Consider the following 17,209-nt stretch of genomic DNA (forward strand, 5'->3'; position numbering starts at 1 on the left):
GTACTCCCCAGTTCAGGGCACAGTACCAAAGTCGCAAACTATCTTTTTTTTAACTTTATCTAGTACTACTCCCTCACAAAAACCCTGGACTCTGGCCCAAATGAAATTCTTACTATTCCCCCAATACCCTTGCCCTTTGTCACCTTTGAAACTTTCCCCACCTTCTACCTCAAATGCTGGGGAACAGCCATTTCCATGCATCCTTCAGGGTACAAATCAAGTTCCAACTCCTCCAAAAATTGCTCCCTAATCACCTGAGCTGGAGACACTTTCATTTTTGAATTAAGTCACTCATATGGCACTAAACTATCATAAAATATATAAGAAATACATCAGGCATATGAATTACAATATATGCACCTTGTTTCCCTAAGCAATTTTAGGGTAGAGACTATCTTTTTCATTTTTTTATCTTCTTGATACAAAATGATATGGCACAGGACATCCAAACAAACATTTGTTAAGCAACAAATCAATCTACAACTATGGCTGACTTCCCTTTCAATTCAAGAAAAAGCTATGGGCTTGACAAAATACTCCAAGAAAAAAGAAGAGAAGCAAATAGTAAGTGCAAAGAGTTGTGTGTACAGTAATCACAACTGCTGTATACACAAAACAAATAAAAAGGAACATAACATAACTTCATATTCATCAAACTGCCAATTACCTTATACATTCCAGCACACATATTCTGATATGCTTGACTCATTGTGATTTCTCGGCTCAGTGGGCGAACTGTAACATAGAAAAAAATTCTGATGTATACAAATACCTTGTTCGTTAATACAAAAAGAAAGTTTACCACTCAAGGTTAAATTTCACTTTATAACAAGAATCTGTGTGTAAGATAGCCAAGAATTTGGGTATTGGTCCCCATTCTTTATGATATTCAATATAAGGAGATTCCAGTATAAGATGATTTGGACAGAACCTTTGACTTCACTACGATATCTGCCTTAAGAATATCTCACATATGTGGATTACTTTAGGGCAAGAATTGTTTCACTTTCACCTTGTACCCACATGTGTCTAGTTTGGTATCTTGTGCATAGGAGCTGCTTAATAAGTATTTGTTGAATTGAAAAAAAAAAAAGCATTTTGATATGACACTCTTTTAGTTTACAAATTAATCTATCTACTCCTATGTAAAGCAGTCCCATTTGGACATTTAAAAAACAACCAGTCAGTCAACTTCCTTACCCCCTGTTATGGTGGTTAAATCTTGATGAAAAGCAAAAACATGGGAGCTTCCTACTCCCTGTCTTCATGGATCATAAAGTATAGACTTCTGAAAGCATCCTGTGCTTCCCAGGCAAACTCTCTTAAAGTCCTAAGATGTTTAGAACATCTCTGTAGTACACAACTCCTCCCTATGCTGTCAGTCTAACCCATATCAAGAGGAGACAGACCAGGGTATCTTAACCTTTGCTGGTGTGGTGGTACACTCCTATAATTCTTATTAGTGGAGAGGCTGAGGCTAAAATCACTTGAAACTGGGAGTTCTGAGCTGCAGTAGGGCTAAAGGTGATTGAGTGTCCACATTAAGCTGAGCAGCGATATGGCGAGCCCCTGGGAGCAGGTGGCCACCAGATTATCTGAGGAGGGAGGGAAACAGCCTAGGAAGGAAAGAGAAGGTCAAAGGTTCTATGCTGATTAGTAGTGAGACAAGGCCCATGACCGATAGGGAAGGAGTAAGTATCTGTTAAGTGTGTATTATCTGCCAAAAACAAACCTTATTTTTAAATAAATGTCATGCCATAAATCTTTAGTTGTTCTAGTTTTAAAATAACCTGTAAGTACCTTTCTTCTTTTTCTTTGTTTTTTTACTACTACGACCTTTTTGCTGCTCTTCCATTATTCTTTCCTCTGCCATTTGTGAGCTATCAGCACGACTCAATGTTGACATCAACCAGGCATAAAGAAATTCAGATAGGTACCTAAAATAAGATAATTCGTGGTTATTGCTAAATGATTAACTCTTAAGACAATTTCATAACTATAGTTTCATAGATGCTATTTAGCTATAATCTATTAGGAAATATTAAATTATAATCTGTTAAAAATATCTTAATTGGTTCTTATTTTAACACTGTAGATCTAAACAGGGTGATCTTTTTTTTTTTCTGGTAAGGCAATTGGGGTTAAGTGATTTGCCCAAAGTCACACAGCTAGTACGGGTCAAGTGTTTGGTCTAAGGCCGCATTTGAACTCAGGTCCTCCTGACTTCAGGGCCGGTGCTATATAAACAGGGTGATCTTATGGGTAATTACTTCCATTTCTAATTTTCATGGCAAAGCTGTGCTACTGTAAAATGTTTCAGTTTCAGCCAAACTTAACAAACTGACATTTCATGTGAGGTTTCTTTACTTCAAACACATTAATGAAATGATTTCTATTAAGTTAACAGAGTTGAATTGAACTCATTAAAACATTATCAAAATGCTTATAGGTATAAGTAGATCTTTTATGTTAAATATGTTCTATTATCTGAAATGGTTCAACGACAAAGGGTACCTCTATGCATATAAAAGAAATGAGAAATGTTTTCATTATTTCACATTTAATAACATCATTTTCAGATTTATACTTCAATTTACTCATTTCACTGGAGTACTAAACAAGCATATTCTATGAATATTGTTTTTTTGGTATTATAAACTAGCCACCATCATGTTTATTTACACTCAAACAGTCTAAACTCTCTATGCACTTTATAAATGGCCTAAACCTCTATGAAACTAAAGCTCGATATACTTAATCATTTGAAATAGACCAAAGAACTATATTCAAGTTTTTAATTCTAGGCTGCATAAAATAATTTTCATGATCATAACCTGATACAAAGGAACCACAAAGTGACCAATATTAATCTATGGCCACTATCTTGGCAAAATCATCAACGTGAAATACCATCTATCATTGATTGGCTTGATTATAAAAACTGTGTTATCAATTGCCACATGGTGGCAGTATTACTAATAATTTTTCTATTTGGTTGAATAGAATCTAAATTTAAGAATTACCATGACACTTTACTAGACCAAAAAAGTGAGTCTTAAAATCCTGAATTATTAGCTCTGCCAGCTATTTTTCTCCAATTGCTACATTTCTATATCTAGAACTTCCCAAACAACATACCTGCTAGGCTTGCCACATCTTTCATTTATCAAAAGAAATGTGTTATTTTCTGTCTTTCACAAAGTTAACTTAAAAAGTATTACTATACTAAATAGTAGTTCTAAGTTAATTAACTGGTAGGATATGAAACTAATTTTTTACTCTAAATAGCAGAAGTTACAAACAAATGTGTAACTACTTTCTTAGTAAATTTTTAAAAAATGTTACTAATTTTAAAACCTGAAAAATCTGTTCACCAGGTTACCTGAATCTTATGGTTTAATAATGGTAGTATAAAATCAGAGCTGGAAGAAAAAGACCAGCAAATATGAGATTAAGCTTTTGGTTCTTTTTATTACTGACTATAATATACAAATGGGTGAGTAATATATTATAGGAGTCATAATACTTAAAAGGCTATAACAATAATAATATTATCAGCACCAATAACAATTTTACATTTAAACAGAACTTTAAAGTTTTCCAAGTTCTTTCTTTACAACAACACCGTGAAGCAGTTAATGCAAGTGTTGTCCCCATCTTATAAATGATAAACATGGGGCTCAGAGAAGTGCAATAACTTGCCTATGGCCCCAAACCTATTAAGTGTCAGCACTGAGACTTCAACAAACTGATCTATTTTTCAGGATTCTAAATAAGTCTTCTACTTGACTCACAATAAAAGTTCAAATATACTCAATGGAAAAGTAACTTGCAAGAATATTTTGCAATGGTCTCTTCTTTCCATCTCCTTAACATAGAACTTTAAACAGTGTTCCCTTACCAATATATGTAGTAGTATTCATGCATACTGTATAGTTCCAATTCAAAGCCACTTAGAAGATACTGTATCATAATTCGAAGGTTATGATAAAGGACCCAGGTACCTAAACAGGCCAAATGTTGTCTTTGAGGTTCCTGTTTCAACAACATACTGTGAAGCGCAGCATCAACTTTCTCTGCCTATTGGAATAAAATATTTTAAAACATTGTCATAAAAAAGAATTTTAATTAAGATAGTGGAGAAACTTAAAAAAAATAAGGCAGGACAATAAGTGAACAGAATAGAAAATACAATCTCATCTTCCCATAAAAATCATAAATTCTATTGGGCTTTTTGGGTTAAGCTCATCCCCCAACTCCTCACTTAGTAAAAGCTATTTCTTCTAAGTGTTTTTGCTATTATCATCTCCATTTTATTCTAGAAGATAAAAATATAAAGAGGGAGTTTCAATCAATTCTATACTCATACCACTAGATAATGCTCTATTCATAATTTACCTATAAAATTTAGATTTTTTTTTAGTATAAAGTAAACTTGGTACAAATAATACTAAAGCCCAATTTATAACTTCTCCTTTTTTTAAATGTTAAAAAACACTTCACTTTTTAATACCAGCTTGCAGGTTATTTCATTGAAAACATTAAATTAAATTTTTAAAATCTGGACTCCTTTCTCCATGAAATACTTTATATTTGCTCTTTAAATACGATCTACTCTATGAGATAGATTAAAATAAAAATGCTGACTCAGATCTGGAATGGTTTTAAGAATATAATCATTTTGCTGACAAAAATTAATTTTGTAAATTGTACTTTTCTAGTGAAAAACACTTGTTGGCTCTTACTTACCTCGTCCTGCAAGGTAGCAAATTCCTCAAGAATATGACCCAGTTTATCTCTCTGACGAGCCCTGTTATGCCCATGGATCTGAATAAGACTACAGAATGGCTGAAATACATACCATGTGTTAATCATTAATGTGAAATTCAATCTATAGACTTCACATTATAGAAATTTGACATTTACAAAAATTTTAATATCCGGTATTAGGATAAAATGTTGCATTTTATATATATATCTCAGAGTTACCAACAGTGAAAACAAAGAAGCTATTTGTGAGGTTTCTATGTCTTCTGCATCTGTCCATCAAAGTCTATCCTAAATTTTTTAAACTGTAGCTGTTAGGAAAAGCTGTGAATACTGAGATGAAGGGTAGAATTCCTTTCCTGCTTATTTCAGGCCACTCTGTGCTACATGCTTTTTCTGACATGCAAGAGACTTGAATATTGGTCCTTCTAGTACTACTTCTTTCCCATAATATTCATGAATAAATTTTAACTATAAAACTTCATCACATTCAGATTATAGATTTTTGTGGGGTATGAGGGAGTGGGGAAGAGAAAAAATAGTATACTACTTTTTGAAATAACCTATCACTTTATGTTTGTATCTTAAAAAAACTTTTACAGAAATTATCTTCTCTGATTCACACAACCACCCTGTAATATGGGAAAAAGCAAGTCTGACTGCTCTCATTTTGGCAATATAAGCCAAATGATTTGCCCAGTAGTGACACAGTGATAGTCAGTAGCAAGGATGGGATCCATTTCTTGACTTCTAACATTCTGTAAACTATACCATTTAGGCCATCTTACACCATATACCACAATAAGTTTCAAATACATTATATGACAATAGAAATGGTCACAGTATTAAAAAAAAAAACTGAGAAGAATGGAAGGAGGTACTTTTCAAAGGAGTTAGGGGGAGAACTTTTAACTGAGTAAATTAAGAAGATCAAAAATGATAATTCCAATTAGATAAAATTTTTAAAAACTTTTTCATGAACAAAATCAATGCAGTTAGGATACAGGAAACTGTTAATTGGGAAGAAAATCTCTGCATGAAATATTTAGGATAAAAGTTTGACAACCAGGATATATATGGGATTAACACAAACATATAAAGAATCCATAATATATAAGCATTCAAAAGGATATGAACAGTTTTCAGAAGAAAAAAATGAAAATGACCACTAAGTTTATACAAAAAGTGCCCTAAATCACTCAAAGTTTAGAACTCAGGTTTCATTTCACACTCATCAAATTAGCAAAGATGATTAAAAACAGAAATAGTCAGTAAAGGAGTAACAGGAAAATAAGAACATTAATAAACTATTGGTGAAACTGTGAACTGGCCCACATAATGATGTAAGTAAAGTAACTTTAGTGTTCATACTCTTTGACCCAATGATCTACTGAAGACTTCAAGGCTAATGACAAAAAAGCAATGTCAATGACAGAAAGGACATCCTATATATTGCAAAATATTCATATCATCATTCCGTGGTATCAAAAAAGTGGAAACAAAATGGGTTGAATTGATTGAAGAACAGTTGATCAAACTGGCACTGGAATAATACTGTGCCATAATAAACAATGAATAAAAAGTATTCAGAAAAACTTGTGAAGACTTGTACAAATTCATACAGAACAAATTAAGCAGGAACAAAAGAATCACAACAAATACAATGATCACAGTAAGGCAAAAGAAAACAACCCTAACAACTCAGATCAAATGCAGGAGCTAATCTTGACTTCAGAGGATTAAAGAAACACATCTATTTTCTGCTTATATTGGGGAGTGCTACTTGGAAATAGCAGTGGGATTTTTTTAAGCATTAAAAACAAGGAAACAAAAACATCTGGTTGCATGATAAGGAATAAAAATGAGCAAGACTATGCGAGTCTGTATTTGTATATAAAACAGCAACCAGAATAAGACCAAAGAAAACACCTACTAAAGTGCTTCATGGGAATTTACTTAATAAGTTTTTATTAAATTTATTTAAGATACAAGGTTTTTCTAAAAAAAAAAAATTAATTTTTAGTTTTCAACATTCACTTCCATGATATTTTTTAGTTCTAAACTGATAGAAGTTATTAAGTACAGTAAGTATGGCCAGCTCCAGGAGGCTGACCACCCTCTCTAAACTTTTTATCTCCTTAAGCATCTAGCAGGAGGCACTTACACAGGAGGCTACATATGCTACACAGGATGCACTTAAATTTAAGTGTGTTGAAAGTATCAATTCAAAGTACTTGAAAAATTACTTGAAGATGGCGTTCAAAGAGTTTATGCTTTGGAAATAACCTACTGAGCATCTAAGTTTCAACTTTTTTTCTTACAATCTTATTTGCACTATTAATTTGCTTGGTAAAACCATTTATTTGGTTTTATATAGCATAATTGGGAAGCAGCAGGTACAAATTTAACAGAAATCTCACATTAGTGGTCCCAAAATTAATGACGTGTTCACATATTAAAAAGTTTTTGAAATAAAAATAATCTATTGCTTCTCAAGTTATTCCTAAATTGTAGCTTAAGCTTTACACTATTATAAGCTAAATTAAAAAGTTATCTTTCTGCCTTGGAGTAAGGTATTCCTATAAATGCATTTAGATATTGATAGAAATAAGGCAATTTTAAATTTCAGGTTTGGGGAAACCATTTAATTTGAATTTTAAAAAAATATGCTATTAGGGTTTTGAAAAAGAAATAGGACTGTTCAGTGGCATGCTTATGCCCTTATATTTCTGACAGAAAACATGGTTACTTTAGTCATAGAGCATCTACTAAAGTTCAAGTAAGGAGATAACAGAAATCTATTAATTACTGATGAAACTGGGTGACAAAACAGATTAGCTAACACGTGTTACAATATACTAATATTGAGAGATTATATTCCATGTAGCATTTTACCAACATTACAGTAACCTGCTAGTCTATGCTGTCTATGCTAAGTGAATTCTTACCCGAACACAGTGAGTAACAAAGGAGTCAATACAGTCCTTAGCCTGGTGATTATTATACAGACAGCACCTGTAAGACAATTGTCAGGAAATTAAATTAAACTATATTTGGCTTGGGACAAGGATCAGCAATTTCTCTAAATCTAAGTACCATCAACTGGGCTACATGCCTGTGGGTGCCTCTGGCAAACCTAAAACGAAAGTAGAGGAGAAAGAAAAAAAACAGTACAAAAAGAGAAAATGGTAGGGAGTGGTAAAATGCCAACAAACGCCATCTTACATATTGTTATGTGGCACCAGGTCAAAAAAAGTGTCCTCTCTATCATGGCTGCCATTATAAGAAGGAAACTTGAGACTTTATGAGGATTGGGGGTATCAAATTTAGAATAATAAAAGCTATGGTGGGGGGATACTCAGGGTAGCTAACCTGAGGGGATGAACTTTCACAAAATGATGCCTAACTATAAAATATAGTTCTGTTATCCAAACTATGTCTCATGTAAACTAAATTTTCCACATCAAATGATACTGTTTGAAATTCCATTTACATTAATACGTTTTAAAGAACCTCTAATCTCTTCAATACAGGTACTCTCACTCCAACCAATCAGATCACAACCCATACATGCTTTCTTATCCTGTGACCATCACGTCCAAGTGCTTCAATAAATTCTCCTGGGGATTCACCCAATAGATTTGAGGACCTTCTTCTAGGTGTCAATATTATACCAATTCTAATTTAACACACAGTATGGAGGTGTGTGCGTGCGTGTGTATACACTCTTACCACGTTTTGCTATTTGGTCAATTTTCATTCTGGCTGTACCTCTTAATTTTTTTTACTTCTTGCACACAATTCATTATTGGTAGTATGTTCGCCAACTATTTATTGCTTGCCCTATGTCTCTTACAATGTCTTTTGAGTAACCCACAATTTTGATTTTTCAGAGATCTTTTAATCCATGACTCAAAGCCACCTAACATCAGATTGTGTTTGTAAAAGATAATTTTTTTGTTATCAAGGCAAAGCTTGGGGTTATTGAAAGTACCCATGTAATTATCCAAATGTAATTGAGCCCAATATTCTTATTCAATTCGGGGGACACATTCTTATACATCTGCACTAAGGCATATGGATGGATACAGAGATACAGATACAGATACAGATATAAGTAGACAGTTCAGCTCTATAGACTGTCCATGCAACTATATGGATAGTCTGAACCAAAGATATTTTTTATCCACTTAGTTTTTCCTCCATAGACTGTTACATCAAATTCCTGAATATCGTAAATCTCATTTAGGAGACTTTGAAATTGTGTGGGGCCCAATGAAATTAACATGTTACCTATATATAGAACACGTGAAGGATCTCACATTTAAAAAGAAATCCTCATTAAAACTGACTCTGGTGGCAGGTAGGTCAAATCCAGTCTCAGACACCTAACACTTACTAGTTCTGTGACCCTCGGCAAGTCACTTAACCCCAACTGCCTCCCCCCCACAAAAACAAAACAAAACAAAAAAAACCTCACTCTGCATTGGTTATCCTTTGTAACTGGCAAACAGATCTGGCAATCATATGCCTATGTGTTTAATGCTTTATTAACAATCAGTAAATCAGTGAACAGAGTTATCTCTCTTGAGATAACTTAAGACATCTTAGTATATGTCTGCATAACCTTAGTATATGCCTACAGAATAACTGTGAAGGGTGCATTTTGTTCTGCTGATTCAAAGCCTTAAAAACCCTAGCAATCAATAAGCACACTCAAATCTTGTATTTTGTGTACCTTTTCAACCTCGCAGTTGTAAAAATGTAGTTGCTAAAGTTTATCACTAATGTAAAATCCTGTCTACTACACTAAAACTACTATTGGTAGAGCACTGAATTGGTTCAACTCTTCTGCTAAACAATTTAGAATTATGTACGTAGTGACTAAAGTATTCATAACCTTTTTGCCCAAAGATCACACCCAGAAAAGAAAGGCTTCATGTTCTAAAGTCAAAATATTCACAGCATCACTTTTTGTGGTAGCAAAGAAATGGAAACAAAGTGGGTACCCATCGAAGAGAATGCTTGAATATACTGTGGTATGTGAATATAATTAAATATTACAGCACCTTAACAATGAATATGAAAAATTAACAAAAACATAGGAAAACAAGTATGAGCTGGTGTAGAGTGAAGCATACAGATGAGGAAGACAATATGCATGACTTATAATAGAATAAAGGAATAATAAAATGAGGCCAATCACTATTTAATCAGAATAACCAGATTTTGGCCCTAGAGAAGACGTGAAGAAATGCCCCATCCTCCTTTTATTTTGGGGTGGGGAAAGGAACATGGGTATAGATTGTGCCAGGTTCTATTGATGTGCCAATTGGTGCCACTATTGTGGCAGTTGGTTTTACTTAACTGTTTTTTGTTTGTTTGTTTATTTGTTACAAGACAAGGCTCGCAAAGTGGGGAATTTGGGGGTTTGGGGCTGGAAATGACGTTAAAACAAAAGGTTCTCTCAATACGTGTAGACTTCGTTTTCAAAATTTAATAGAGACAAGATAGTAGGCATATGGGTGGACAGGTATTGGTATTTTCTTGATTGCCTTTTTTTCCATAGGATTATCTGCTATGATATTTTCCATCCTTTGTGCTCCACTATTTCCAATTATCTTCAGAACTTTTCTCCCAATATCCTTAAAATACACACTTGGCTTGGTCCAGGGCTCTTTCCATCTTTCTTTTCTTTTCTTTTTTTAGGCAAATGGGGTTAAGTGACTTGCCCAGGGGCACACAGCTAGTAAGTGTCAAGTGTTTGGTCTGAGGCTGCATTTGAACTCAGGTCCTCCTGACTCCAGGGTTGGTGCTCCATCCACTGTGCCACCTAGCTGCCACTCCATCTTTGTTTTCTTTAATGTCATTTTTACTTCTAATACAGGACACTGGAAATTGATGTTAGAGCCCAAATATAGCAGATCCATTGTCAATTATGGAAAAAACAGTCCATTATCAAATTATCAATTCCTGACAGATTTTTTCCTTTTTCTGTTCGTTATTCTCCTTCCAATTCAGCCTAAAATGCTCTTGGGATAAAATGGCTTAACTGGATCTCAACCTAAGATTTCTATAAACTGTTTTTCCTTCCAATGCTTCTCATTGGTTTATGAGGCAGTACTACTCATAATTTTCCACTATGCTTGGTTACCGTATCTCTCTACTTGAGAAAGAATTTGCTGGCTAAGATACTACCTAAATACTTTTAGGCTAGTGGCTGTTAATTTACATGAAGTAAACTATCACAGGAAATAGTAATAGTACATGTTGGGATCTGTTTTTATCCATTTCCCTTTTTTTTTTTTTAAAGAATCACTATCTTGTTTAAATAGTTCATATCTTCCTTTTGTCTTTATCTTTCCTTCTACTTTGTTGCTGACTTTGACAATTGTTGCAACAATTTGATAGTATGGCTGTGTGCAAGCGGCTGATTTAGTTACATCTGTTAATACAGAATCAATTAAATTCTTTGTGGTGTTGTTCAGACATGTTCAGAGCCTTCTGACCCTCTTCTTGAAGAAAATATGATCTAAGTATGATCACTTCTATAAACATCAATTTAACTGTCAGGGTACTTCATGGAAGACCCTAGTCCAATGACTAACAAGTTGACTTATTACTTTAATTCAACCATCACACCAATATTGATATATTCTTACTAAATATGAAACCAAAACACAGGAAGGTACAACTAAATGGAAGGAGTTTCTTCTTGGAAAGGCAGAAACCGGCTGAGATGGTTTTATCATGGATTCAAAGGCAATAAGAATTAATTTCACAGGACACTTGGATCATCTCACTTTGTGGTAATGGGGATAAGCCTTAAATAAAAAATGCCACGATGAAGATTATCATGCACCAATTATTCATGAATATTTATCATGAAGGATAGGAAGGGAGGGGAATTCTACAAAGAAGTTAAGACCTTCCAGATTAAAATCAATATTTATTTTTATACTCAATGACATTACTAAGGGTAAGGAAGTTATCAGTCACTTACACATTTGTATATATTAATGTCATTTCTTCCCTTATAATTTAGCTACAAATTAGCTTACTAAAGGAGAAAGTAATTTTGGAGCACAAAACACTGTGATGCATAAATAAGCCTGGGATGGGTTGCTACAGTGGGAGATTTAGGGCAGCACAAAAACACTGAATACCTGAAGAGAGAACTATGTTAGAACAAGGTATGAAAAAGGAAGGTGGGGGGGATTCCATTCTTTCTCTTCCTCTCTCCTGTACTGACTGGCTCCTAGGACCAGGGATCAGGTTAATAATATTATTTAGACTTTTGTGGGCTGATCCTGGAAACTAACTATCATGTATATGATGCAATGTTTCTATAGGAAAAAACTCCAAAATCACTACTGTATTTGCTAATCTTTAGAACATATTTATAAATATATTTCAATATTATAGTGGTGTCTCAACTCCTGTTCTAAACTCAGTACAAATTTGATCACTTAGAGCTGGAACAAAAGAGATCAAGTTAAAAGGAATAAGTAAGAGTCCCAAGCCCGTTATACTAGCCTTTTGTTAACTTTGCTCAAACTTGTCACTTATAATCCTTCAAGTGGTCACTTTGATTGGCTGGAGTTAGTAATAATTAAAGAAAATTTCATAAAGAATTTTATCTTTATCCAGGTAACTCAACATATTTTCTCTTTTGTCTATACTTTCTTTATCACAAATCTAACATTGAAAAATCATCTGTATCTGCTTAATAGACAAAGATAGATGATCATCAAATGGTTGAGTCATTTGCTTTAAGTAAACATTACTTCACAGTATAAGTAAAGGGAAATTGCTTAAAATTTCTTAAGATACTTACTTAGGGGAAAGCACCGGAGGACTGACAAATGACCGAAGTGCATCTTTCACCATGTCTTGCATGAGATGCGTTCCAAAGACCTTTTTGTTATCCACTAGAAAAGTAGTCTTAAAGGAAATGTTAATTCTTTAGAAATATTTCCATGATCGTCACATCCTGCTACTATAGACAGCTGCCATTATTGAGAAATGAAAGGCTATTTAAGCTGCTATAAAGAAAGATACCAGAAGAATGAAAGACAATGATTAAAATGTCTAACTACATGAAAAGACTGTGTTATTGACTCATTGATGAAAAGTTATACATTTCCTTTCTGGGCCATAATGTACTAGAAGAAGAATAAGGAAATGGTGCTCCTGAGCTCTCACCCAAAATAAAATAACTAAAACGTAGGAAATAAAAAGCACATAGTAACTTCACTGAAAAGTCAGACCAGAATCTATGAACCTAGTCAAACTAAGATGAGCAGTGCAGTGCATTGAATATATTCAAATTCTTCTATAATACTTAGTTATTAAATCTAGCAACATCATATTGAAAGCAGTGTTGCATATGTAATATAGGGTTCATAATTTTATTTGTAAGGCTTTTTTCTGTTCTTTGTACATGGAAATGTTCATTTTTGTTAAGTACACAGTAAAATAGGAAACAGAAAGTGATACTTCAAAGTAACTTTCTCAAGCATGCCAAAAGTAAATTTTGAGCAACCAACAACATTTTGCATGGATTTTTAAAATATTTAACACATCTTAATTATTTACTGATATTTACATTAAAAATCAATTCTTCAACTAAAAGTACAGTTCTATAATAACTGAATTCCTTTTAAACATTTATTTTGCCTTTTTAAAAAATATATAACAATAAAAAAATCAGTATATAGGGACAGAATTCAAAACTAACTAACTTACTTGTAGGAGGGATCTTGAAAGAACACAGGGTGACTGCTCACTAAATTCACAGAAAAAATCCTAATACATATTCAGGGAAAAAAATTATAGTATTAACAAAAATTCAAAAGATCACATAATTCACATACAAAAAATAATGACATGGATGTAGCTAGTATTTTTTTTCACGGCTACAACAAACAAACATCTCAAGATGACAAATCTGTTCATTTTGCTAGAACTACCAAATTTTATTTATAAGCACAATGGACAATTTTAGGTCTCTTTTTGTATAAAATTAGCCAAGCTTGCTACAGTAACATAGATTCCAGAAGTTATTTTTAATGTGTACAAAGCATAAACATTAATAAATCAATAATGACTGACAAGTGCTTTCTTATTTCGGGGAAAAAAAAACCCAAAGGACTGGAAACGATTCTACTAAATTCTTATCACTGAAGTTGCTGGCTACAGTAAGACTTTAAAAATATTTATATATTTTATAGCATTATTCTAAGAGCATAACATTTCAATAAAAAAATCTTCAGATTTATGAAATCTAGAAAAAATATATTTGGGTTTTTGTTGGTAATTTAGTAAATGTGCTTAGCTAGGCATACCATCCTTTGTGGGAAGAAAGAAGGTGAAACTCAAATATAAAGTTTCTAGTTATTTCTCTTGCTGAAAAAGATAACTCTGTACATCAAGGGACAAATGACTACTATCAAGCCAGGAGGTGGCTTATTCCTTCAGGGATTCTTGGGTATCTCAATTTCAAATTAAAAAACAAGTATGCTTGGGCCTATTTGCACTTCTGTTCAATTTCCTTTTCCCTCCTTCTTTGTCCAATCCCTTGAACCTCTTGTTTACCTATGCATGTTACCTTTACTTCATATAGAACAAGTCTTCTACAACCTACTTCTGCTCCCACTTCTGTAATGAATAGCTCTAAGGTGACCACTAACTTCCTTCTTGGCAAAGCCAATGGCTTTTTAGTATTCAACAATTCCTAAAAGCTTAGAGTCCCAATGTCAAAGATGCATATTAACTAAAGTGAAGTTCTTTTTCACGCCAGAAATTTCTCTACTTACCAGGATACAGTGTAAATTTGTTAGATTGACAACTTCACAGACAGTTTTTATTCTATCTATAAGTTTTGCAAAATAGTTGACCATTTCTTCCCTTTTGATTATTTTTGCATATCGAGGGAAGGTAGGAGGAAGCAATCTCTGGTTAACGAGAGGCTCAAAACCCATCATAATAGGATGATCTAAAAGAAAAAAAAAGATTTTTTTCCTTCATCTTTCCTTTTAATTTTAACCTCTGCAATAAATAATTTAAAACATATTAAGTGAACCTCTGTAAAGCAGAACAAGATGTCAGCTTGAAAGTTTCCCAAACAAGTCTAAATATGTTGTTTTTTTCCCATGTATTTTGCAATTTTCTGTTCCTGAACTTGCATAATAATAAGACTGTTAAGATTTAATAACTTCAATACATTTGACCTGTATCTACCTCCTCTGGAGGTATGAATTATATACATAATGGAAGACATAATAAGATCCCTACTACCTTTAAGCAGAGTTAGTCTGCATAATATTTCAAGTAATTCAATTTGATTACAGGTCTATTTCTGGAATTCACATTATTTCAACTAAAGACAGCCTGTGTGAAGAAGATGAATAAGGAAGAACTGGTCTAACCCCTTCGGTAAAAATGTAGTATTACTTTTTGTGTTGATAGATACAAATCACCAGCCTAAACCCCTCTTTCTAACTTAAAAGTGAAGTGAAATAAGCTCTCCTTGAAATAAGCTAAATAATCAAGCAGTCTGATTTCAAACGACTTCGTTGATGGACTACATGCAGAGACAGGATTCAAACCAGGTCTTTTAATTCCAGATCTTACTGTTGCTCTTTCTGATACACAACACTGCCTCGAGTGACTATGTTTATTGTGATAAATACAACAGTTTTTCTGCCTTTATCTTACATGGTTTTAGAACATCTGAAAGTACATTTTCAAGCAGGCTTTCCCCCCCATGTCATCCTGACATTTATCATCTATAGGACGAAGGACAGATTCCCGACTCCTCCTAATTAGCCTCTACTTTCAGGCTCTCATCTCTTTATATATCTTTCACATAGCTGTCAAGTTAACATTATTTAGACTGAGGTCTGATTCAACCACTGTCCTGCTTAGAAATTGTTACTGGTTCCCTAGTACCTTTAAAATACAAATTTCTCAGCCTAATATTTAAAACCTTCCTCAACACAGCTTCCACCTACTTTTCCAGAATTGTTTCATATTATTCCCATTTGTACACTCTATTTTCCAGCCAAATTAATTTACAAACTGGTCTCCAAACTCAGTATTCTATTTCCTGTCTCTGTGCCTCTTAAGACTCTTTAAGCTTCCTTCAAGGCTTAACTCAGGTGCCCCTTTACCTGAAGCTCTTCCTCACCCCATAGCTACTGATGTTCTCTCCTTCCTCAAATTATATTAGTCCATACTTCTTGATCAGTGTACATATTTTATCTCCTCTGTAGACTGTGTGCTAAAAGCAGGAAATGTTTCAGTGTTGTCTCTGTATCCCGGGTGCTTATCACAGTGCCTTGCACATATGTAAAATGGTTGTTCAGTTGTTATTAGTCGTGTGTGACTCTTTGTGACCCTATTTGGGGTTTTCTTGGCAAAGACACTGGAGTGGTTTGCCATTTCCTTCTCAGCTCATTTTACAGACGAGGAAACTGAGGCATAGGTGACTTACCCAGGGTCACACAGCTAATAAGGGTCTGAGGCAGGATTTGAACCCAGGTCCTCCAGACTCTGGGCCTGGTGTTCTATCCACTGATGCTGCATCATATATAAAATAGGCACTTTTAAATTGCTTGTTGAACTGAACTGCATCTTTGGACATTGGTATAAACATTTTCATTTTCAAAGTACTATCGGATATACATCTGAAATGATGTCCATAATTACTCTTTTTCCATCTTAATACCACACTTTTCAGCTTTGAAACAGAAGCAGTAAGTTAAATGATAAACAGCAACTCAAAAAACCCTAAAATATCATGGTAAGTAAATATTAATGGGAAATGGATACTATGAACGTATTGTTTGTGCAATATTTTTTATGTTTAAACACCACAACAATCCAATTTAACATTCATTTTTGAAACCAATTCCTTAAAAGTATAAAATCCTCTGTCCTACTTACCCTACTAGAAACAAATTATATGCTAATCAAACAAATCTCATTTCTTGTATATACTGTTTCACCCTAGTTCAGCCGAAAGAAAGATATCTACATTATTACTCAGTAACAATTATATGTACATAAGTGGCAACAGCCAAACAGTAAAAGGATCAAAATTTCTATTGTTTATAATATTTTTAGTAAAAAAAAAAAAAAAGAAGTTTCATTACCCTTTTAGTTTTCAGTTCTTTGGTAGTCACTTCATCCCAAAGTCTTAAATCAATTTCTTACCTAAAACTAAATCTTTTTGGTCACTTTTCCAGGCAAATAGTTTGTTCAAATTATGCAGCTTAGATGAAAAATCTGTTTTTCTAAATCCTTAATTAAGAATTCTGTCAAGCTGACATAAATACAAAGTCTATATTTCTATTGAAAACAGCCTAAGGATTTAATGTTATAAATAAAGGACAAAAGGAAATGGTGCATGCACATGCACACACACACACACAGACAG

The 17,209-nt window shown here is 33.6% G+C and overlaps 1 protein-coding gene across 2 annotated transcripts in view; it reads right to left on the minus strand.

Moving 5' to 3' along the window:
• The window catches only part of LOC114025953 (N-alpha-acetyltransferase 35, NatC auxiliary subunit), a 66,116-nt gene that overhangs the window by 10,851 nt on the left and 38,056 nt on the right, over nucleotides 1-17,209 (minus strand). For both annotated transcript variants that reach the window (XM_027839495.1, XM_027839496.1), the window contains exons 12-19: nucleotides 14,586-14,764; nucleotides 13,516-13,575; nucleotides 12,605-12,711; nucleotides 7,716-7,782; nucleotides 4,750-4,848; nucleotides 3,902-4,080; nucleotides 1,801-1,937; nucleotides 668-735 (exon numbers count right to left, since the gene is read on the minus strand). In XM_027839495.1, the coding sequence (XP_027695296.1) occupies nucleotides 668-735; nucleotides 1,801-1,937; nucleotides 3,902-4,080; nucleotides 4,750-4,848; nucleotides 7,716-7,782; nucleotides 12,605-12,711; nucleotides 13,516-13,575; nucleotides 14,586-14,764 (896 nt within the window). The remainder of the gene's footprint in view (nucleotides 1-667; nucleotides 736-1,800; nucleotides 1,938-3,901; nucleotides 4,081-4,749; nucleotides 4,849-7,715; nucleotides 7,783-12,604; nucleotides 12,712-13,515; nucleotides 13,576-14,585; nucleotides 14,765-17,209) is intronic.

This window comes from Vombatus ursinus, unplaced genomic scaffold (genome assembly GCF_900497805.2).
Source record: "Vombatus ursinus unplaced genomic scaffold, bare-nosed wombat genome assembly UNPS02014832.1, whole genome shotgun sequence".
NCBI classification, from domain to species: domain Eukaryota; kingdom Metazoa; phylum Chordata; class Mammalia; order Diprotodontia; family Vombatidae; genus Vombatus; species Vombatus ursinus.